This window comes from Hemitrygon akajei, chromosome 13 (genome assembly GCF_048418815.1).
Source record: "Hemitrygon akajei chromosome 13, sHemAka1.3, whole genome shotgun sequence".
Lineage (NCBI taxonomy): Eukaryota > Metazoa > Chordata > Chondrichthyes > Myliobatiformes > Dasyatidae > Hemitrygon > Hemitrygon akajei.
Genome location: NC_133136.1, coordinates 2495578 through 2519183, shown reverse-complemented (window position 1 = coordinate 2519183; position 23606 = coordinate 2495578). Strand labels below are relative to the sequence as shown.

The window sequence follows — 23606 nt, the reverse complement described above, 5'->3', positions numbered from 1 at the left end:
CCTGTTACAGTCTCTATCCCCCTGTCTCCCCATCCCCCTCAGTCTCCCCATCCCATCCCGTTACAATCTGTCACATTCTCTCCCTGTCCTTCCCCATCTCTGCCATCACACTCTTTTACAGTCTCTGTCACCCTCAGCCTCCCCATCCCACCCATTCCACTGTTAAAGTTACCAACCTTCGTCCCCCCATCCCACACCATAAAACCATGAGACATTGGAGCAGAACTAGGCCATCTGGCACATCGAGTCTGCTCTGACATTCAATCACGGCTGATCCTTTTTTTCTGCTCCTCAACCCCAGTTCCTGGCCTTCTCCACATAACCTTTGATGCCATGTCCAATCAAGAACCTATCAATCTCTGCCTGAAATACATTCAATGACCTGGCCTCCACAGCTGCACATGGCAACAAATCCCACAAATTCACCACCCTTTGGCTAAAGAAATTTCTCCATATCTCTTTTGAAAGGGTGCCCCTCTATCTTGGGGCTGTGCCCTCTTGTCCTAGGCTTCCCCACTATGGGAAACATCCTTTTCTCATCTACTCTAGGCCTTTCAACATTTGAAAAGTTTCAATGAAATCAGCCCTCATCCTTCTGAACTCCAGTGAGTACAGATCCAGAGCCATCAAATGTTCCTCATTTGATAACCCTTTCATTCCTGGAATCATCCTTGTGAACCTCCTCTGGACCCTCTCCAATTTCTACGATTTCTACCATATCTGCCTACACCACCATTGCCAGCAGCCCATTCCATGCACTCACCACTCTCTGCGTTAAAAACTTACCCCTGACATCTCTTCTGTACCTACTCCCCAGCACGTGAAACCTGTGTCCTCTTGTGGCAACCATTTCAGCCCCGGGAAAAAGCCTCTGACTATCCACACAATCAATGCCTCTCAACATCTTATACACCTCTGTCAGGTCACCTCTCATCCTCCGTCGTTCCAAGGAAAAAAGGCCGAGTTCTCTCAACCTATTCTCATAAGGCATGCTCCCCAATCCAGGCAACATCCTTGTAGATCCTTGTAAATCTTCTCTGCACTATTTCTATGGTTTCCACATCTTTCCTGTAGTGAGGCGACCAGAACTGAGCACAGTACTCCAAGTGGGGTCTGACCAGGGTCCTATGTAGCTCCAACATTACTTCTCGGCTCCTAAATTCAATTCCACGATTGATGAAAGCCAATACACCGTATGCCTTCTTAACCACAGAGTCAACCTGCACAGCTGCTTTGAGTGTCCTATGGACTCAGACTCCAAGATCCCTCTGATCCTCCACACTGCCCAGAGCCTTACCATTAATACTATATTCTGCCATCATATTTGACCTACCAAAATGAGCCACTTCACACTTATCTAGGTTGAACTCCATCTGCCACTTCTCAGCCCAGTTTTACATCCTATCAATGTCCCGCTGTAACCTCTAACAGCCCTCCACACTATCCACAACACCTCCAACCTTTATGTCATCAGCAAACTTACTAACCCATCCCTCCACTTCCTCATCCAGCTCATTTATAAAAATCACGAAGAGTAGGGGTCCCAGAACAGATCCCTGAGGCACACCACTGGTCACTAATCTCCATGCAAAAAATGACCTGTCTACAACCACTCTTTGCCTTCTGTGGGCAAGCCAGTTCTGGATCCACAAAACAATGTCCCCTTGGATCCCATGCCTGCTTACTTTCTCAATGAACCTTGCATGGGGTACCTCACCAAATGCCTTGCTGAAATCCATATACACTACATCTACTGCTCTTCCTTCATCAATGTGTTTAGTCACATCCTCAAAAAATTCAATTAGGCTCGTAAGGCACAACCTGCCCTTGACAAAGCCATGCAGACTATTCCTAATCATATTATACCTCTCCAAATGTTCATAAATCCTGCCTCTCAGGATCTTCTCCATCAACTTACCAACCACTGAAGTAAGACTCACTGGTCTATAATTTCCTGGGATATCGCTCCCTTTCTTGAATAAAGGAACAACATCCGCAACCCTCCAATCCTCTGGAATCTCTCCCGTCCCCATTGATGATGCAAAGATCATCACCAGAGACTCAGCAATCTCCTCCCACGCCTCCCACAGTAGCCTGGGGCACATCTCATCCAGTCCCGGCGACTTATCCAACTTGATGCTTTTTAAAAGCTCCAGCACATCCTCTTTCTTAATATCTACAAGCTCAAGCTTTTCAGTCTGCTGCAAGTCATCACTACAATCACCAAGATCCTTTTCATAGTGAATACTGAAGTAAAGTATTCATTAAGTACCTCTACTATTTCCTCCTGTTCCATACAAATTTCCCACTGTCACACTTGATAGGTCCTATTCTTTCACGTCTTATCCTCTTGCTCTTCACATACTTGTAGAATGCCTTGGGGTTTTCCTTAATCCTGCCTGCCAAGGCCTTCTCATGGCCCCTTCTGGCTCTCCTAATTTACTTCTTAAGCTCCTTCCTGTTAGCCTTATAATCTTCTAGATCTCTACCATTACCTAGCTCTCTGAACCTTTTGTAAGCTTTTCTTTTCTTCTTGACTAGATTTATTACAGCCTTTGTACACCATGATTCCTGTACCCTACCATAACTTTCCTGTGTCATTGGAACGTACCTATGTAGAATTCCACACAAATATCACCTGAACATTTGCCACATTTCTTCCATATTTTTCCCTGAGAACATCTGTTCCCAATTTAAGCTTCCAAGTTCCTGCCTGATAGCCTCATAATTCCCCTTACCCCAATTAAACACTTTTCTAACTTGTCTGTTTCCATCTCTCTCCAATGCTATTGTAAAGGAGATAGAATTATGATAACTATCTCCAAAATGCTCTCCCACTGAGAGATCTGACACATGACCAGGTTCATTTCCGAATATCAGATCAAGTACAGTCTCTCCTGTTGTAGGCTTATCTACATATTGTGTCAAGAAACCTTCCTGAACACACCTAACAAACTCCACCCTATTTGAAACCCTTGCTCCAGGGAGATGCCAATCGATATTTGGGAAATTAAAATCTCCCACGACAACTCTGTTAATATTACACCTTTCCAAGATCTGTTTCCCTATCTGCTCCTCGATATCCCTGTTACTATTGGGTGGCCTACAAAAAACACCCAGTAGAGTTACTGACCTCTTCCTGTTTCTAACCTCCACCCACAGAGACTCCGTAGACAATCCCTCCATGGCGTCCACCTTTTCTGCAGCCATGACACTATCTCTGATCAACAATGCCACGCCCCCAGCTCTTTTGCCTCCCTCCCTGTCCTTTCTGAAACATCTAAAACCTGGCACTTGAAGTAACCATTCCTGTCCCTGAGCCATCCAAGTCTCTGTAAAGGCCACCACATCATATCTCCAAGTACTGATCCATGCCCTAAGCTCATCTGCTTTGTTCACAATACTCCTTGCGTTAAAATAGACACATCTCAAGCCTTTGGTCTGAGCACATCCCTTCTCTATCACCTGCCTATCCTCCCTCACACACTGTCTCCAAGCTTTCTCTATTTGTGAGCCAACCACCTCTACCCCAGTCTCTTCAGTTCAGTTCCCACCCCTCAACAATTCTCGTTTAAACTCTCCCCGGTAGCCTTAGCAAACCTCCCCACCAGGATATCGGTTTCCCTGGGATTCAAGTGCAACCTGTCCTTTTTGTACAGGTCACACCTGCCCCAAAACAGCTCCCAATGATCCAGAAATCTGAATCCCTGCCCCCTGCTCCAATCCCTCAGCCACCCATTTATCCTCCACCTCATTCCATTCCTATACTCACTGTCATGTAGCACAGGCAGTAATCCCGAGATTACTACCTTTGCGGTCCTGCTTCTCAACTTCCTTCCTAACTCCCTGTAGTCTTCTTTCAGGACCTCTTCCCTTTTCCTACCTATGTCGTTGGTACCAATATGTACCATGACCTCTGGCTGTTCTCCCTCCCACTTCAGGATATCATGCACACGATCTGAAACATCCCAGACCCTAGCACCTGGGAGACAAACTACCATCCGAGTTTCTTTCCTGCATCCACAGAATCACCTGTCTGACCCCCTGACTATAGAGTCCCCTATCTCTACTGCCATCCTCTTCCTTTCCCTACCCTTCTGAGCCACAGGGCCAGACTCTGTGTCAGAGGCACGGCCACTGTTGCTTCCCCCAGGTAGGCTGTCCCCCCAACAGTACTCAAACAGGAGTACAGCCATAGGGGTACTCTCTCATACCTGACTCCTCCCTTTCCCTCTCCTGACTGTTACCCACTTATCTGTCTCCCGTGGCCCCGGTGTGACCACCTGCCTATAACTCCTTTCTATCACCTCCTCGCCTGACCAGACAAAGGTCATCGAGCTGCATCTCCAGTTCCCTAACCCGGTCCCTTAGGAGCTGCAGTTCGACATACCAGGTGCAGATATGTGTCCATCAACTTATTGTTGAGGGGGCTGCCACAGAGGTGCTCTCTACTGTCTGACGTTCTCCCTTCCCTCTCCTGACAGTCACTCGTTTATCTGTTTCCTGTTGTCTTGGGGTGATGACCTCCCTATAGCTCCTGTCTGTCACCACTTCACTTTTCCTAACAAGCCGAAGGTCATCGAGCTGCACCTCCAGTTCTCTAGTGAGCCGGTGCAGATGAGGCCATCAGGGAGGCTGGTAGTCTCCCAGAAATCCCACATCTGACACCCAGAGCAGAACACTGGCTCTGCAGACATATCCCCTATTCTCTCAAAAGTTAATTCAGAAAATAAGAATTCTACGATGACACTCCACTAGCCAGTACCCCTCTTTTATAAAGACTGGGTTTTTAAAGCTATTCACCAAACCTGCGTGGGAACATTCTGTTGCATCTGCGCAGTAATTCAATCGAGTCATGTCATGGTGCTAGTACACACAGTCCATTATGTCGGTGGAATACTCACTTGTCCCAGTAAGCTATAGTCCAGTTGTGTTCGAAGCTCTACACCCCCACTGATACTCAGAGGGGGCAGCCAGTGCAGGATCATTGCCTGTCGTGCCTCTTTGGATGGAAGATCTACCAAAATTCGTTTCTCCAATCGCCGTAACATTGCATGATCCAACTCCCTGCCAACAGCAGCTATGTGTCAGTGGACAGTTTGTAGAAAAGGCATCTATCATGTTCTACCTTGTACTTCTTCCCCTTCCTCCACCTTCCTTTCCAGTCCTAATACAGGGTCTCAGCCTGATATGTCGACTATTTATTCCTCTACGTGGATGCTGCCTGACCTACTAAGTTCCTCCAACATTTTGTGTATGTGTGTTGCTCAGGATTTCCAGTATCTGCAGAATTTCTTGTGTTTTTGATAATCCAGGCTTGTTCAAGAGCGTTATGAAGACTTATAGAGAGGTTGTTACACCCAAGGTGCAGGATACAGGAAGGGGAACACGGTTAAGGAGCCAGTGCAGAGTTCCCCTGTGGCCATCTCATCAACGACAGATACATCACTTTGGATACTGTCAAGTGAAATGACCTAACAGAGGAAAGTCACATCGGTCGGGTCTCTGTGACTCAGATGGGAAGAGGGAAGAAGAGGCATGCTGCGGTAACGGGATTTGTTAGTTTGGGGAACAGAAAGGAGGTTCTATGGCAGAAACAAGATTCCTGGATGGTATGTTGCCTCCCAGATGCCAGAGGCTGGGACATCTCGAATCGAGTACTCCGCATTCTCAAGTGGGAAGGTGAACAGCCAGAGGTCATGGTCCACATAGGTACCAATAACACAGACAGAATGAGTGACGAGGGAGTTCAGGGAGTTAGGTGCCAAGTTAAAGAGCAGGACCTTAAAGACTGTGATCTCAGGATTGCTCCTGTGTCACGTGCTAGTGAGGCCAGAACTATTATACAGATTATACAGTTTAACGTGTTCTAAGGAGTTGGTGTAGGAGGGTTCTTGGATCATAGGGCTCTCTTCCAGGGAAGATGGGACATGTACAAAGGGACGGTTTGCACCTGAATAGGAAGGGGACTAATATCCTAATGGGAAGGTTTGTTAATGTTGCACAGTGGTGTTTAAACAGGAGTTGCAGGGGAATGGGAACCAGAGTGCCAGAACAGTTAGTGGAGAGGTTGTGGAGACAGATGTTGGTAAGACCTCAGACAAAATCAGGAATCAAAAGGTTGAGCATGGAGCTTTGTATATTTCAATGCAAGAAGTATCATAGGGAAGGCAGATGAGCTCAGGGCATGGATCAACACCTGGAATTGTGATGTTGTAGCCATTAGTGAGACTTGTTTGCAGGAGGGGCAGGACTTACAGCTCAGTGTTCTGTTGTTTTAAACATGACAGAGTGAGAGGGATTAGATGGGGAGGGGTGGTGTTACTAGACAGCAACAATGTCACAGCAGTGCTCAGTCAGGACAGACTGGAGAACTAACTTGTCTAGTGAGACGTTATGGGTGGAACTGAAGAATAGGAAATGTATAACAACATCAATGGGGCTACATTACAGACCACCCAACAGTCCGAGGGATTTAGAGGAACAAACTAATAGAGAGATTGTAAACTCTTGCAAGAAACATAAGGTTGTAATTTTAACTTTACACATATTGACTGGATATCCCATACAGTAAAAGGATTAGATGGGATAGAGTTTGTCAAACGTGTTCAGGAAAGCTTCCTTCATCAGTACGTAGAAGTCCCAATGAGAGAGTGTACAATTCTGAATCTGATTTAGGAATGACACAGGGAGGGTGACAGATGCTTGTGTAGGGGAATACTTGAAACTAATGGCATTGTGGTCACTAGACGCAAAGGAAATATGCCAAAAGGTAGGTTTGGTCCACAGGTTGATATTCTAAATTGGAGTAAGACCAATTTTGACAGTTTCAGAATTGATCTGGCAAGTGTGGACTGGGGCAGGCTTTTTATTCCAAGTAAGTGGGAGGCCTTCAAAAGTGAGATTTTGAGAATACAAAGATTGTACGTCAGAATAAAAGGTAAAAATAACAAGTGTAGGAAACTTCAGTTTTCAAGAGATATTGAGGCCCTGGTTAAGAGAACAAAGGAGGTGCACCACGCCTTGATCAATACAACTTTCAGAGGACCTTAGAAGCAGAATTGTAGAGACGCATGAAGCTGGAAAAGGCTACAAAAGCATTGAATGTTCATCAGGCCACAGTAAGAGAAACTGTCTACAAATGGACAAAATTCAGTACTGTTGCTGTTCTCCCTGGGAGAGGGTGCCCTGCAAAGATCACAGCAAGAGCACAACGTGCAATGCTGAAGGAGGTATAAAACAACCCAAGGGTTACAGCAAAAGACTGCAGAAAACTCTTCAACTTGCTGAAGTCTCTGTTTATGTGGCCACTATAAGAAAAATCCTGAACAAGAATGATGTTCATAGAAAAACCAGTCCCTTGGCCCCATCATCTTATTTTTACTATGGATGTCCAGTCCCTATACACCTTCATCCCCCACCAGGAAGGCCTCAAAGCTCTTTGTTTCTTTCTGGACACCAGACCCAACCAGTTCACCTCCTCTGCTTAGCAGGACTTGTACTCACTAAATAATTTACCTTTTGGCTCCTTCCACTTCCTTCAAACAAAAGGGGTAGCCATGGGCACTCGTACGGGTCCCAGTTATGCCTGCCTGTTTGTCAGCTTTGTGGAATGGTCTATGTTCCAAACCTACACTGGTGTCTGTCTCGCACTTTTCCTATGGTACATCGACATCTGTATTGCTGCTGCTTCCTGCACCCATGCTTAACTCGTCGAATTCATCTACTTTGCTTCCAACTTTCACCCTGCCCTCAAATTCACCTGGTCCATTTCCCTCCCCTTTCTCGAACTCTGTCTCCATCTCTGGAGACAGCTTATCTACTAATGTCTATTACAAACCCACTGACTCTCCCAGCTACCTGGACTATACCTCATTCCACCCTGTTATTTGTAAAAACACCATCCCTCTCTTTCAATTCCTCCTTCTTCAAAGAAAGGGGGCTTCCCTTCCTTAACCATCAATGCTGCCCTCAACTTTGTCTTTCATTTCATGCATGGCTGCTCTCACCCCATCCTCCTGCTAACCTACAAGGGATAGGGTTCCTCTTGTCCTCACCCATCACCCCACCAGCCTCCGCGTGCAGCACATAATTCTCTACAACTGCCGTCATCTTTTACTGGATCCCACCACTGAGCACATCTCTCCCTCTCCCCACTTTCTGCTTTCCACAGGGATCGCTCCCTATGTGACTCCCTTGTCCATTTGACCCTTCCCACTGATCTCCCTCCTGGCACTTATCCTTACAAGTGGAACAAGTGCTACACCTGCACCTACACCTCTTAAGTCACTACCATTCAGGGCCCCAAACAGTCCTTCCAGATGAAGCGACTCTTCACCTGTGAGTCTGAAACGGGTTCTAATGTGTCCGGTGCTCCTCCTGTTGTCTCCTGTATATCGGTGAGACCCGATGTAGATTGGGAGACCGCTTCACTGAGCACCTGCGCTCAGGGATCTCCCAGTGGCCACCCATTTTAATTCCACTTCCCATTCCAATTTCTTCCACTGTCGCGATGAAGCCACACTTAGGTTGGAGCACAACACCTTATATTCCATCTGGGTAGCCTCCAACCTGATGGCATGAACATCGATTTCTCAAACTCCTGGTAATGGCCCCACCCTCTCCTTCACCATTCCCTGTCCCCTTTTCCTTCTCTCACATTATCTCCTTGCCCGCCCATCACAACCCTCTGGTGCTCCTCCCTACTTTTCTTTCTTCCATGGCCCTCTGTCCTCTTCTATCAGAGTCAGTGTTCTCCAGCCCTGTATCTCTTTCACCAATCTACTTCCCAGCTCTTTACTTCATCCCTCCCCCTCCAGATTTCACCTATCATCTTGTGTTTCTCTCTCTCATCCCCCACCTTTTAAATCTACCCCTCAGCTTTTTTTTTCTCCAGTCCTACTGAAAGGTCTCAGCCTAAAATGTCAACTGTACTCTTTTCCATAGATGCCTCCTGCCCTGCTGAGTTCCTCCAGCATTGTGTGTGTGTTGCTCATATATCATCTTTTCCCTTCTTATAGCTTTTTTAGTTGTCCTTTGTGGGATTTTAAAAGCTTCCCAATCATCAAATTCCCACTCACTTTTGCAACCTTATACTAAGCTGGGTGGCAGTGTGACATGTGATGAGGATGTTAGGAGAATTCAGGGTGACTTGGATAGGCTGGGTGAGTGGGCAGATACTTGGCAGATGGCGTTTAATGTGAATAAGTGTGAGGTTATCCACTTTGAGAGTAAGAACAGGAAGGCAGATTATTATCTGAACGGTGTAGAGTTAGGTAAGGGAGAAATACAAAGAGATCTAGGAGTCCTTGTTCATCAGTCACTAAAGGTGAATGAGCAAGTGCAGCAGGCAGTGAAGAAGGCTAATGGAATGTTGGCCTTTATTACAAAGGGAATTGAGTACAAGAGCAAGGAAATCCTCTTGCATTTGCACAGAGCCCTGGTGAGACCACACCTGGAGTATTGTGTACAGTTTTGGTCTCCAGGGTTAAGGAAGGACATCCTGGCTGTAGAGGAAATGCAGCGTAGATTCACGAGGTTAATTCCTGGGATATCTGGACTGTCTTACGCAGAGAGGTTAGAGAGACTGGGCTTGTACACGCTGGAATTGAGATTGAGAGGGGATCTGATTGAAACATATAAAATTATTAAGGGATTGGACAAGCTAGAGGCAGGAAATATGTTCCAGATGCTGGGAGAGTCCAGTACCAGAGGGCATGGTTTGAGAATAAGGGGTAGGTCATTTAGGACAGAGTTAAGGAAAAACTTCTTCTCCCAGAGAGTTGTGGGGGTCTGGAATGCACTGCCTCGGAAGGTAGTGGAGGCCAATTCTCTGGATGCTTTCAAGAAGGAGCTAGATAGGTATCTTATGGATAGGGGAATCAAGGGATATGGGGACAAGGTAGGAACGGGGTATTGATAGTAGTTGATCAGCCATGATCTCAAAATGGCGGTGCAGGCTTGAAGGGCCGAATGGTCTACTTCTGCACCTATTGTCTATTGTCTATCCTTTCCTTGGCTTTTATGCGGTCCTTAACTTCCTTTGTCAGCCACGGTTGCCTCCCTCTGCCATTTGAGAACTTCCTCTGTGGAACATATCTATCATGTGCCTTTTGAACTCTTCCCAGAAACTTCAGCCGTCTCTGTTCTGCCGTCATCCCCACCAGTCTCCTCCTCCAATCCACTTGGGCAAACTCTTCTCTCATGCCTCTGTAATTCCCTTTATCCCATTGTGATACTGAGATATGTGACTTACGCCTCTCAATCTCAAATTGCTGTATGATTTCAATCAAATTATGGTCATTGATTCCTTTCCATTAAGCTCCCTAATAAGATCTGGGTTATTACACAACACCCAACCTAAAATAGCCTTTGCCCGAGTAGGCTCAAACACAAGCTGCTCTAAAAAGCCACCTTGTAGGTATTCAACAAATTCCCTCTCTTGTGATCTGACACCAACCTGATTTTCTGAATGCTTCTGCATATTGAAGTCCCCATTACAATTGTGACATTGCCCTTATTACATTCCCTTTCCTGCTCCCTTTGCAATCTCAATCTCACATCCTGGGTGTTTTTTGGAGGCCTGTATATGATTTTTATCCTTGCAGTTTCTTAACTCCACTCACAAAGATTCAACATTGTCTGACCCTATGTCACTTCTTTCTAAAGATGTAATTCCTTCTCTTACCAAGAGAGCCACACCACCACCTATGCCTTCCCACTCGTCTTTTCGATACAAAGATATCCTTTGATGTTAAGCTCCTGACTATGATCTTCTTTCAGCCATGACTCAGTGATGCTCATAATGTCATACCGACCAATCTCTAGTTGCGTCATGAGTTCGTCCACCTTATTCCGAATGCTATGTACATTTAAATACCTTCAGTCCTGCATTCTTCGCCCTTTTGAATTTTGCCTCTGTGGTACAATTTAACTCTTTGCTCTATCAGCATTTATACCCAATCATTGGCTTGTCCACCCTAACATTCATATTATATATTACATCATCTACTTGTAAACCTGCTGGCTCATCCTTAGCTCTGTCATACTGCTTCCCATCCCCCTACCATATTAGTTTAACAGATCTAGTAAATCTGCCTGCAAAAATATTGGTCTCTCTCAGATTTAAGTGCAGCCCATCCCTTTTGTACAGGTCCCATCTGCCCTAGAAGAGGTCTCAATTATCCAGAAATCTGAATCCCTGCCCCGCTCCAATTCTTCAGCCATGCATTTATCTACCACCTCATTCTATTCCTATCCTCACTGTTGTATGGCACAGGCAACCATCCCAAGATTACTATCTTTGAGATCCTGCTTCTCAGCTTCATTCCTAACTCCCTGTATTGTCAGGACCTTCACCCTTTTTCTACCTGTGTCGTTGGTACCAATGTGTACCACAACTTCTGGCTGCTCACCCTCCCTTTTCAGGATATTGTGGATGCATTGCAGACCCTGGCTCCTGAGGGTCTGAGGCAAACTACCATCTATATTGCCTTTCTGCATCCACTGAATTGTCTATCTCATCCCCTGACTATAGGTCACCCCTCATTCTTCTGAATTCCAGTGAATACAGACCCAGAGCAAGCAAGCCTGTATTATTTTTCTTCAGCGGTTTGATCGAGGCACAACTGCGCAAGTGCATGCATTCAGCCAGTTAGAACAGCGAGAAGAGTTTAAAGAGAAGACAGCTTTATAGTGCAGACACCAGAGGAGTGGGTGACGGAGTAGAGGGAGACAGAGTAGGAGGGCTTTGGCGATAATGGATCGAGGTGAGGTAGGTTGCCAATGTAGAATACAGACAGGAAGCATGTGTGTGAGGCCGGTGTTCTGTTTTGGCTGTCAGGTGTGGGAGGTCCTGGAGTCTCCCAGCCTCCCAGACGGCCACATCTGTACCTGGTGTGTCGAGCTGCAGCTCCTTAGGGACCGGGTTAGGAAACTGGAGATGCAGCTCGATGACCTTCATCTGGTCAAGGAAGCTGAGGAAGTGATAGAGAGGAGCTCTAGGTAAGTAGTCACACTGGGGCTTCGGGAGACCGATAAGTGGGTAACAGTCAGGAGAGGGAAGTGCAGGAGTCAGATACTAGAGAGTACCCCTGTGGCTGTCCCCCTTAACAATAAGTACTCCTGTTTGAGTACTGTGGGTAGTTGCCCCCCCGAACTACCTGGGGGAAGCGGCAGTGGCCGTGCCTCTGGCACAGATTCTGGCCATGTGGCTCAGAAGGGTAAGGAAAGGAAGAGGAAGGCAGTAGTGTATAGGGGACTCTATAGTTAGGGGGTCAGACAGGTGATTCTGTGGACGCAGAAAAGAAACTCAGATGGTAGTTTGCATCCCAGGTGCCAGGGTCCAGGATGTTTCAGATCGTGTCCAAAATATCCTGAAGTGGGAAGGAGAACAGCCAGAGGTCATATAACCATATAACAATTACAGCATGGAAACAGGCCATCTCAGCCCTTCTAGTCCGTGCCGAATGCTTACTCTCACCTAGTCCCATTGTCCCGTACTCAGCCCATAACCCTCCATTCCTTTCCTGTCCATATACCTATCCAATTTTACTTTAAATGACAATACCGAACCTGCCTCTACCACTTCTACTGGAAGCTCGTTCCACACAGCTAAAGAAATTCCCCCTCGTGTTACCCTTAAACTTTTGCCCCCAACTCTCAACTCATGTCCTCTTGTTTGAATCTCCCCTACTCTCAATGGAAAAAGCCTATCCACGTCAACTCTATCTAACCCTTCATAATTTTAAATACCTCTATCAAGTCCCCCCTCAACCTTCTACGCTCCAAAGAATAAAGACCTAACTGTTGTGGTATATATTGGCACCAAAGACATAGGTAGAAAAAAGGGAGGTCCTGAAAACAGACTACAGGGATTAGGAAGGAAGTTGAGAAGCAGGACCTCAAAGGCAGTAATCTCGGGATTACTGCCTGTGCCACGTGACAGTGAGTATAGGAATAGAATGAGGTGGAGGATAAATACGTACCTCAGGGATTGGAGCAGGGGGCAGGGATTCAGATTTCTGGATCATTGGGAGCTGTTTTGGGGCAGTGTGACCTGTACAAAAAGGTCGGGTTGCACTTGAATCTGAGGGGGACCAATATCCTGGCAGGGAGGTTTGCTAAGGCTACTAGGGAGAGTTTAAACTAGAATTGCTGGTGGGTGGGAACCGAAAGGAAGAGATGGAGGAAGGGGCGGTTGGCTCATTAATAGAGAAAGCTTGTAGACAGTGTGAGAGGGAGGATAGGCAGATAGAGAAGGGAGGTGCTCAGTCTGATGATCTATTTTAAAACAAGGAGCATCGTGAACAAAGTTGATGAGATTAGAGCATGGATCAGTTCTTGGAGCTGTGATGTTGTGGCCATTACAGAGATTTGGATGGTTCAGGGACAAGACTGGCTACTTAGAGTGCCAGGCTTTAAATGTTTCAGGAAGGACAGGGAGGGAGGCAAAAGAGGTGGGGGCATGGCACTGCTGATCAGAGATAGTGTCACGACTGCAGAAAAGGAGGAATTCATGGAGGGATTGTTTACTGAGTCTCCCTGAGTGGAAGTCAGGAAAAGGAAGGGATCAATAACTCTACTGGGTGTTTATTATAGACCACACAATAGTAACAGGGACTTTGAGGAGCAGATAGGGAGACAGATTCTGGAAAGGTGTAATAATAACAGGGTTGTCGAGGTGGGAGATTTTAATTTCCCAAATATTGATTAGCATTTCCCTAGAACAAGGGGTTTAGATGGGGTGGAGTTTGTTAGGTGTGTTCAGGAAGGTTTCTTGACACAATATGTAGATAAGCCTACAAGAGGAGAGGCTGTACTTGATCTGGTATTGGGAAATGAACCTGGTCAAATGTCAGATCTCTTAGTGGGAGAGCATTTTGGAGATAGTGATCACAATTCTATCTCCATTGGAGAAGGACAGGAACAGACAAGTTAGGAAAGCGTTGAATTGGAGTAAGGGGAAATATGAGGCTATCAGGCAGGAACTTGGAAGCATAAACTGGGAACAAATGTTCACAGGGAAATGTGCAGCAGAAATGTGGCAAATGTTCAGGGGATATTTGTGTGAAGTTCTGCATAGGTACATTCCAATGAGACAGGGAAAGGATGGTAGGGTACAGGAACCGTGGTGTACAAAGGTTGTGGTAAATCTAGTCAAGAAGAAAAGCTTATGAAAGGTTCAAAAAACTAGGTAATGATAGAGATCTAGAAGACTAGCAGGAAGGAGCTTAAAAATGAAATTAGGAGAGCCAGAAGGAGCCATGAGAAGGCCTTGGCGGCCAAGGCAGTCTACAAGTATGTGAAGAGCAAGAGGATAAGACGTAAGAGAATAGGACCAATCAAGTGTGTATGGAACTGGAGTAGATAGCAGAGGTACTTAATAAATACTTTACTTCAGTGATCTCTACAGAAAAGGACTTTGGCGACTGTAGGGATGACTTACAGTGGACTGAAAAGCTTGAGCATATAGGTATTAAGAAAGAGGATGTGCTGGAGCTTTTGGAAAGCATCAAGTTGGATAAGTTACCTGGACTGGATGAGATGTACCCCAGGCTACTATGGGAAGTGAGGGAGGAGCTGGTTGAGGGTCTGACGATGATCTTTGCATCATCAATAGGGATGGGAAAGGTTCCGGAGGATTGGAGAGTTGCGGATGTTGTTCTCTTATTCAAGAAAGGGAGTAGAGATAGCCCAGGAAATTACAGACCAGTGAGTCTTAATTCAGTGGTTGGCAAGTTGATGGAGAAGATCCTGAGAGGCAGGATTTATGAACATCTGGAGAGGCATAATATGATTAGGAATTGTTAGCATGGCTTTGTCAAAGGCAGGTCATGCCTTACGAGCCTGACTGAATTTTTTGAGGATGTGACTGAACATATTGATTAAGGTAGAGCAGTAGATGTAGTGTATATGGATTTCTGCAAGGCATTTAATAAGGTACCCCATGCAAGGCTTATTGAGAAAGTAAGGAGGCATGGGATCCAAGGGGACATTGCTTCGTGGATTCAGATTTGGCTTGCCCACAGAAGGCAAAGAATGGTTGTAGTCGGGTCATATTCTACATGCATGACCAGTGGTGTGCCTCAGGGATCTGTTCTGGAACCCCTTCTCTTTGTGATTTTTATAAATGATCTGGATGAGGAAGTGGAGGGGTGGGTTAATAAGTTTGCTGATGACACAAAGGTTGGGGATGCTGTGGATAGTGTGGAGGGCTGTCAGAGGTTACAGCGGGACATCGATAGGATGCAAAGCTGGTCTGAGAAGTGGCAGATGGAGTTCAATCCAGATAAGTGTGAGGTGGTCCATTTTGGTAGGTCAAATATGTTGGCAGAATATAGTATTAATGGTAAGACTCTTGGCAGTGTGGAGGATCAGAGGGATCTTGGGGTCCGAGTCCATAGGACACTCCAAGCTGTTGCGCAGGTTGACTCTGTGGTTAAGAAGGCATCTAGTATATTGGCCTTCACCAACCGTGGGATTGGGTTTAGGAGCCGAGAGGTAATGTTACAGCTATTATAGGACCCTGGTCAGACCCCACTTGGAGTACGGTGCTCAGTTCTGGTCGCCTCACTACAGGAAGGATGCGGAAACCATAGAAAGGGTGCAGAAGAGATTTACAAGGATGTTGCCTGAATTCCCTAATCCTTATATATTAAGGAATTCCCTAAATCTATGCCTTATGGGAATAGGTTGAATAAACTCGGCCTTTTCTCCTTGGAGCGGCAGAGGACGAGAGGTGACCAGATAGAGGTTTATAAGATGATGAGAGGCATTGATGGTGTGGATAGTCAGAGGCTTTTTCTCAGGGCTGAAATGGCTAGCAAGAGAGGGCACAATATTCAGGTGCTTGGAAGAAGGTAGAGAGGAGATGTCAGGAGTAATATTTTTTATGCAGAGAGTGGTGAGTGCGTGGAATGGGCTGCCGTCAACAGTGGTGGAAGTGGATACAATAGGGTCTTTTAACAGACTTCTGGACAGGTACATGGAGCTTAGAAAAATAGAGGGCTATGAGTAACCCTAGGTAATTTCTAAAGTAAGTACATGTTCAGCACAGCATTGTGGGCTGAAGGGCCTGTATTGTGCTGTAGGTTTTCTATGTTTCTGTGTTTCTACGTCTAAGCCATTCAACCTTGGAATCAATTTCATGAGTCATCGTGTAAGTTATAAATGCAGAAAACCAGGTAATTGCAAAGGGTTCACAAACTTTTATTTTGCAACTGTATGGTAAGAGTAAAAGAACTACAACTAGAGGTCATGGATTAAGGCTGAAAGGTGAAAAGTTTAAGGGGAACATGAGGGTCATGCAAGTGTGGAATTCGCTGCCAGCATGAATGGTGAATGTGAGCTCAATTTCAATGTTTAAGAGAAACATTAGGTACATGGATAGCAGGGGTATGGAGGGCTATGGTCCCAGTACAGGTCGATGGGAAAAAGCAGTTTAAATGGTTTTGGCACGCACAAGATGGGATGAATAGCCTGTTTATGTGCTGTACCTGTCTATGACTATACAATAAAATGTTCTCTTGACCTCACAATCTACCTCAATATGATCTTGCACCTTATTGTCTACCTGCACTGCACTTTCTCTTGAGCTGTTACACTTCATTCTGCATTCTGTTATTATTTTCCCCAGTACTACCTCAATGAACTGATGCTAAGAAATGATCTGCATGGATAGCATCACTGTACCTCAGTACCTGTGACAGTAATAAATTAATTTACCTGTAAAACACAGACTTTCATACAACAGATCAAGGATGATTATAAATACTACAAACTTGCCTTCACTGACTACATTTCCCATGGGCCCATGGTAGCATAGCAGTTAGTGCAATGCTATTACAGTTCAGAGATGAATTCCAATATCATCTATAAGGAGTCTGTATCTCTTTGCGAGGGTTTACTCTGGGTCCTAGGATTTCCTCACAAAGTCCAATGACCTACCAGTTGGTAGGTTAATTGTCCATTGTAAATTGTCCTTTGATTTGGCTAGGGTTAAATCGGAGGTTGCTGGGAAGCACGGCTCCAAGGACCAGAAGGGCCTATTCTGCACTGCATCTTGATCAATCAATAAATAGATTACTGAGTAATAGCTCGTAAATAAAAGAATAGAAATAAACCTAGAATGGTTCAAACCCAGAGAACCAGTCAGTGCAGGGATAAACTGTAAGTGTATTTCTCACCAAGGCATGTTAGAAGCTGCCAAAACAAAGACAAGATCATCGGAACGAGCCAAGCCGTCCATCTGCACCAGGAGTTCTGTCTTCATCCGTCGGCTTCCTTCATGTTCTCCTCTGTAAAAGAAATAGACAGAAATGGTTTCCCCAGTGACCCTTATTGTTTCCTGGTTAATGTATTTTATACATTTTTCTCCTCCCAATTTCTTCTGAATAATACTGGCTAAAGACACAATTGCGTTCAGTTCTGGTTGTCTCATTATAGGAAAGATGTGGAAGCTCTAGAGAGCTGCAGAGGAGATTTAGCAGAATGCTTCCTGGATTAGACAGCATGTCTTATGAGGCTGAGTAAGGTAGGGTTTTTCTTTTTGGAGCAAAGGAAGATGACAGGTAACTTAATAAAGGTGTACAAAATGCCACAAGGCATAGATCAGGTGGATAACCAGAGACTTTTTTCCAGGATGGACATGGCCATTACAAGGGGTCATAACTTTAAAGTGTTTGGAATGAAGTACAGGGGAGCGTCAGAGGTAAGTGGTGAATGCGTAGAACGCCTTCCCATGGGTGTTGGTAGAGGCAGATACATTTCAGACATTTTAGAAACTCTTAAATAAGCACATAGATGATAGAAAAATGGAGGGCTCTGAGGGGAGGAAGGGTAGGATTAATCTTAGAGTAGGTACATCATCATGGGCCTGTACTGTACTATCCTATGTTCTTCTGACGTATTAAAACTCCAACCTTCTTTCATCCCAAGGCCACAGGAATGGCACAAAGCCTTATAAACCACAGTACGTAGCATACTGATGGACAGAGGAAACATACCAGAAGTACTGCCGGGAGCAGGAGGGGAGAGGTTTAAACTGGTGCACTAGAGTTCCAGGAGGATGGGATCCAAGAGTGCCAGAGAAATTAGTGGAGAGGTTGTGGAGATGGATGTTGTTAAACCTCAAAGTCAGGATTCAAAGGATTGAGCATGGCGGAACTTATGCCCTGAGCTGCGTATATTTCAATGTAAGAAGTATTATAGGAAAGGCAGCCGAGTTCAGGGCATGGACCAGCACTTGAAATTATGATATTGTAGCCATTAACGAGCCTTGGTTACAGGATGGACAGGACTGACAGCTCAGTATTTGGGGGTTCTGTTGGTTTAGACGAGGCACAGCAGAAGGGATTAAAGGGAGAGGGTTGACATTACTAGTCAGGGAAAATATCACAGCAGCGTTCAGTCAGGACAGACTGAAGATCTCATCTAGTAAGCTCAGTGAGGAACTGAGTAATAAGAAAGGTATGACCACATTAATGGGGCTATTTTACAGACCACCCAGAAGTCCTAGGGATTTAGAGAAACAAATTTGTAGAGAGATTGCAGACTGTTTCAAGAAACATATTTCAGTATGTCAGTATATCAGTGGAATAAAGAAAATAGATAGATAGATAGATACTTTATTCATCCCCATGGGGAAATTCAACTTTTTTTCCAATGTCACATACACTTGTTGTAGCAAAACTAATTACATACAATACTTAACTCAGTAAAAAATATGATATGCATCTAAATCACTATCTCAAAAAGCATTAATAATAGCTTTTAAAAAGTTCTTAAGTCCTGGCGGTAGAATTGTAAAGCCTAATGGCATTGGGGAGTATTGACCTCTTCATCCTGTCTGAGGAGCATTGCATCGATAGTAACCTGTCGCTGAAACTGCTTCTCTGTCTCTGGATGGTGCTATGTAGAGGATGTTCAGAGTTATCCATAATTGACCGTAGCCTACTCAGCGCCCTTCGCTCAGCTACCGATGTTAAACTCTCCAGTACTTTGCCCACGACAGAGCCCACCTTCCTTACCAGCTTATTAAGACGTGAGGCGTCCCTCTTCTTAATGCTTCCTCCCCAACACGCCACCACAAAGAAGAGGGCGCTCTCCACAACTGACCTATAGAACATCTTCAGCATCTCACTACAGACATTGAATGACGCCAACCTTCTTAGGAAGTACAGTCGACTCTGTGCCTTCCTGCACAAGGCATCTGTGTTGGCAGTCCAGTCTAGCTTCTCGTCTAACTGTACTCCCAGATACTTGTAGGTCTTAATCTGCTCCACACATTCTCCATTAATGATCACTGGCTCCATATGAGGCCTAGATCTCCTAAAGTCCACCACCATCTCCTTGGTCTTGGTGATATTGAGACGCAGGTAGTTTGAGTTGCACCATATCACAAAGTCCTATATCAGTTTCCTATACTCCTCCTCCTGTCCATTCCTGACACACCCCACTATGGCCGTGTCATCAGCGAACTTCTGCACATGGCAGGACTCCGAGTTATATTGGAAGTCTGATGTGTACAGGGTGAACAGGACCGGAGAAAGTACGGTTCCCTGCAGCGCCCCTGTGCTGCTGACCACCGTGTCAGACCTACAGTCTCCCAACTGCACATACTGAGGTCTATCTGTCAAAATTACAATGGCATGAGAGGGGAACTGGCTGGAGTTGACTGGAAAGGGACATTTGCAGGAAAGACAGCAGAGCAGCAACAGCTGGAGTTCCTGTGAAAAATAAGAGAAGAGCAAGACAGATATATTCCAAATAAGAAGAAATTTTCGAATGGAATAAGGACACTACCGTGGCTGACAAGTGAAGTCAGAGCCAAAGTAAAAGCAAATGAGAGGGCATACAAGGAAGCCAAGCTAGTGGGAAGATAGAGGATTGGGAAGCTTTTAAAAACTTGCAGAAGGAAACTAAGAAGGTCATGAGGAAGGAAAAGATGAATTATGAAAGGAAGCTGGTGACTAATATTAAAGAAGATACTAAAAGATATTTTAAGTATATAAAGGTTAAAAGAGAGTCAAAATGACACGGGAGATATTGTAATGAGAGATGCAGAGATGGTAGAGGAACTGAATGCGTATTTTGCATCAGTCTTCAAAGTGGAAGACGTCTGCAGTATACTGGACGTTCAGGAGTGTCAGGGAAGTGAAGTTTGTGCAGTGAAAATTACGTCTGAGTGGGTGCTCAGGAAGCTTAATGGTCTGAGGGTGGATAAATCTCCCGGACCTGATGGAATGCACCCTCGGGTTCTGAAGGAAGTAGCTGGAGAGATTGTGGAGGCATTGACGATGATCTTTCAAGAATCAATAGATTCTGGCATTGAACCGGATGACTGGTAAACTGCAAATGTTACTCCGCTATTTAAGAAGGGTGGGAGGCAGCAGAAAGGAAACTATAGACCTGTTAAGGATGAGATTACAGAGTACCTAGAGGCACATGACAAGATAGGCCAAAGCCAGCATGGTTTCCTGAAAGGTAAATCCTGCCTGACAAACCTACTGCAATTCTTTGAGGAAATTACAAGCAGGGTAAACAAAGGAGATGCAGTAGACGTGGAGTTTCAGTAGGCCTTTGACAAGGTGCCGCACATGAGGCTGCTTAGCAAGTTAAGAGCCCATGGAATTACAGGGAAGTTACTAGCATGGGTGGAGCATTGGCTGGTCAGCAGAAAACAGAGAGTGGGAATAAAGGGATCCTATTCTGGCTGGCTGCCAGTTACCAGTGGAGTTTCACAGGGGTCGGTGTTGGGACTGCTGCTTTTTACGATATATGTCAATGATTTGGACTATGGGATTAATGGATTTGTGGCTAAATTTGCCGATGATACAAAGATAGGTGGAGGAGCGAGTAGTGTTGAGGAAACAGAGCCTGCAGAGAGACTTAGATAGTTTAGGGGAATGGGCAAAGAAGTGGCAAATGAAAAACAATATTGGAAAGTATACGGTCATGCACTTTGGTGTAAGAAATAAATGGGCAGACTATTATTTAGATGGGGAGAGAATTCAAAATGAAGTGATGCAAACAGATTTGGGAGTCCTTGTGCAGGATACCCTTAAGGTTAACCTCCAGGTTGAGTCGGTTGTGAAGAAGGTGAATATAATGTTAGCATTCATTTCTAGAGGCATAGAATATAAGAGCAGGGATGTGATATTGAGGCTCTGTAAGGCACTCGCTAGACCACACTTGGAGTATTGTGTGCAGTCTTGGGCTCCTTATTTTAGAAAGGATATACTGACATTGGAGAGGGTTCAGAAAAGATTCACAAGAATGATTTCAAGTTACCATATGAGGAACATCCAGCAGCTCTTGGGCTGTATTCCCTGGAGTTCAGGAGAATGAGGGGGGATCTCACAGAAACATTCCGAATGTTAAAAGGCCTGAAGGGACAGTTTACACCTGAACTGGAGCGGTACTAACATTCTTGCAGGGAAGTTTGCTAGTGCTTCTTGGGGGGGGTTTAAACTAAATTTGCAGGGGGCGGGGATCCAGAATGTGAGAGAGGATAGCGAGAGGAAGAATAAAGGACAGGTGGGGACTACACGGTTCCGGAATATTAAGTGTGTAGTAGAGGAAGGTGGGGCGGAACAAGTGATAAGGAGGACTCGTGTACAGAGGGATGGTCTGACGGAACATGGAGTTAAATGTGTTGAAAGAATAAGTAAATTTAGGAAGGACAACAAAATTCTAGGGGCATATAGCCCGATGGGAGTTCGGGGAGCTGGGTTAAGCACAATAGGCAGCGATTCAAACAGAGAGAGGAGAAATGGGCTAAAAATTCTATATTTGAATGCACTAAGTGTCAGGAATAAGGCGGATGAGCTTGAAGCCCAGGTGCGAATGGGTAACTATGATGTTGTTGGGATAACGGAGACATGGCTGCAGGGAGATCAGACCTGGGAAATGAATGTACAAGGGTATACGTGCTATCGTAGGGACAGAAATGTGGGCAGAGGGGGTGGGGTGGCCCTGTTGGTGAGGAATGAGATTCAGTCCTTTGCAAGGGGGGACATAGGGTCAGGAGAAGTAGAGTCTGTGTGGATAGAACTGAGGAACAGTAAGGGCAAAAGGACCCAAATGGGTGTTGTCTACAGGCCACCAAACAGTAGCATGGATATTGGGTGCATGTTGAATAGGGAGTTAACATTGGCATGTGGCAAAGGTAATGTCGCAGTAGTTATGGGGGATTTCAACATGCAGGTGAACTGGGAGAATCAGGTTGGTGCTGGACCACAGGATAGGGAGTTTGTAGAGTGCCTACTGGATGCATTCTTGGAACAGCTTGTACGAGAGCCGACCAGGGACAAGACTATTCTGGATTTAGTGTTATGTAATGAACAGGATTTGATAAGCGATCTCGCAGTAAAGGAGCCATTAGGAGGTAGTGATCACAATATGATAAGCTTTTATCTGCAATTTGAGAAGGATAAGGGCAGCTCGGAGGTGTCAGTGTTGCAGATGAACAGGGGAAACTATGGAGCCATGAGGGAGGAGCTGGCCAAAGTTGACTGGACGGATAGCCTAGCAGAAAGGATAGTGGAACAGCAATGGCAGGTATTCTTGGGAATAATGCACAAGGTGCAAAATCAGTTCATCCCCCAGAGAAGGAAGGATTCAAAGGGGGGAAAGGGGCCACAGTGGTTGACAAAGGAAGTCAGAGATTGCATAGCATTAAAAAAAAGGAAGTATGACAGAGCTAAGGTGAGTGGGAGGACAGATGATTGGGAAGTGTTTAAGGAACAACAGAACTTAACTAAAAAGACAATACGGGGAGAAAAAATGAGGTACGAACGCAAGCTAGCCAGGAATATAAAGGAAGATAGCAAGAGCTTTTTTAGGTATGTGAAGAGAAAGAAGATAGTTAAGAACAACGTTGGGCCCTTGAAGAATGAATTGGGTGAAATTGTTATGGGAAACAGAGAAGTGGCAGAAGAATTTAATGAGTACTTTAGATCTGTTTTCACTAAGGAAGACACAAGCAATCTCCCAGATATATGGATGGGCCAAGGTCATAGGGTAACAGAGGAAATTAAACAGATTGACATTCGGAAGGAAACGGTGATGAGAAGACTGATGGGACTGAAGGCACCTATTGTCTATTGTCTATTGAACAGATTAGATATGGCAAAGTTATTTCCCATGGTAGGGGATACTAGGACAAGAGGGCATGACTTCAGGATTGAACGGCGTCTTTTTAGAACAGAGATGCAGAGAAATTACTTTAGTCAGAGGGTGGTAAATCTGGAATTTGTTGCCATGAACAGCTGTGGAGGCCAAGTCATTGGGTGTACTTAAGGCAGAGATAGATAGATTCTTGATTAGCCAGGACATCAAAGGGTATGGGGAGAAGGCAGGGGAGTGGGGATAACTGGAAGAATTTAATCAGCCCATGATTGAATGGAGCAGACTTGAAGGGGCTGAATGGCCTACTTCTGCTCCTATATGTTTAGTCTTATATGTAACACACACAAAATGCTGGAGGAACTCAGCAGGCCAGGCAGCATCTATGGAAAAAAGTAGCCAACGTTTTGGGCTGAAACCCTTCGGTAGGACTGAAGGGTTTTGTATTTTTTCCCTGGCCTGCTGAGTTCCTCCAGCAT

The 23606-nt window shown here is 45.2% G+C and overlaps 1 protein-coding gene across 4 annotated transcripts in view; it reads right to left on the bottom strand.

The window, feature by feature from the left end:
* katnal2 (katanin p60 subunit A-like 2) overlaps window positions 1–23606 on the bottom strand; it is a 116222-nt gene that overhangs the window by 16902 nt on the left and 75714 nt on the right. For all 4 annotated transcript variants that reach the window (XM_073064034.1, XM_073064035.1, XM_073064036.1 and 1 more), the window contains 2 exons: window positions 17187–17297; window positions 4905–5067 (listed from right to left, as the gene is read on the bottom strand). In XM_073064034.1, coding sequence (XP_072920135.1) covers window positions 4905–5067; window positions 17187–17297 — 274 coding nt within the window. The remainder of the gene's footprint in view (window positions 1–4904; window positions 5068–17186; window positions 17298–23606) is intronic.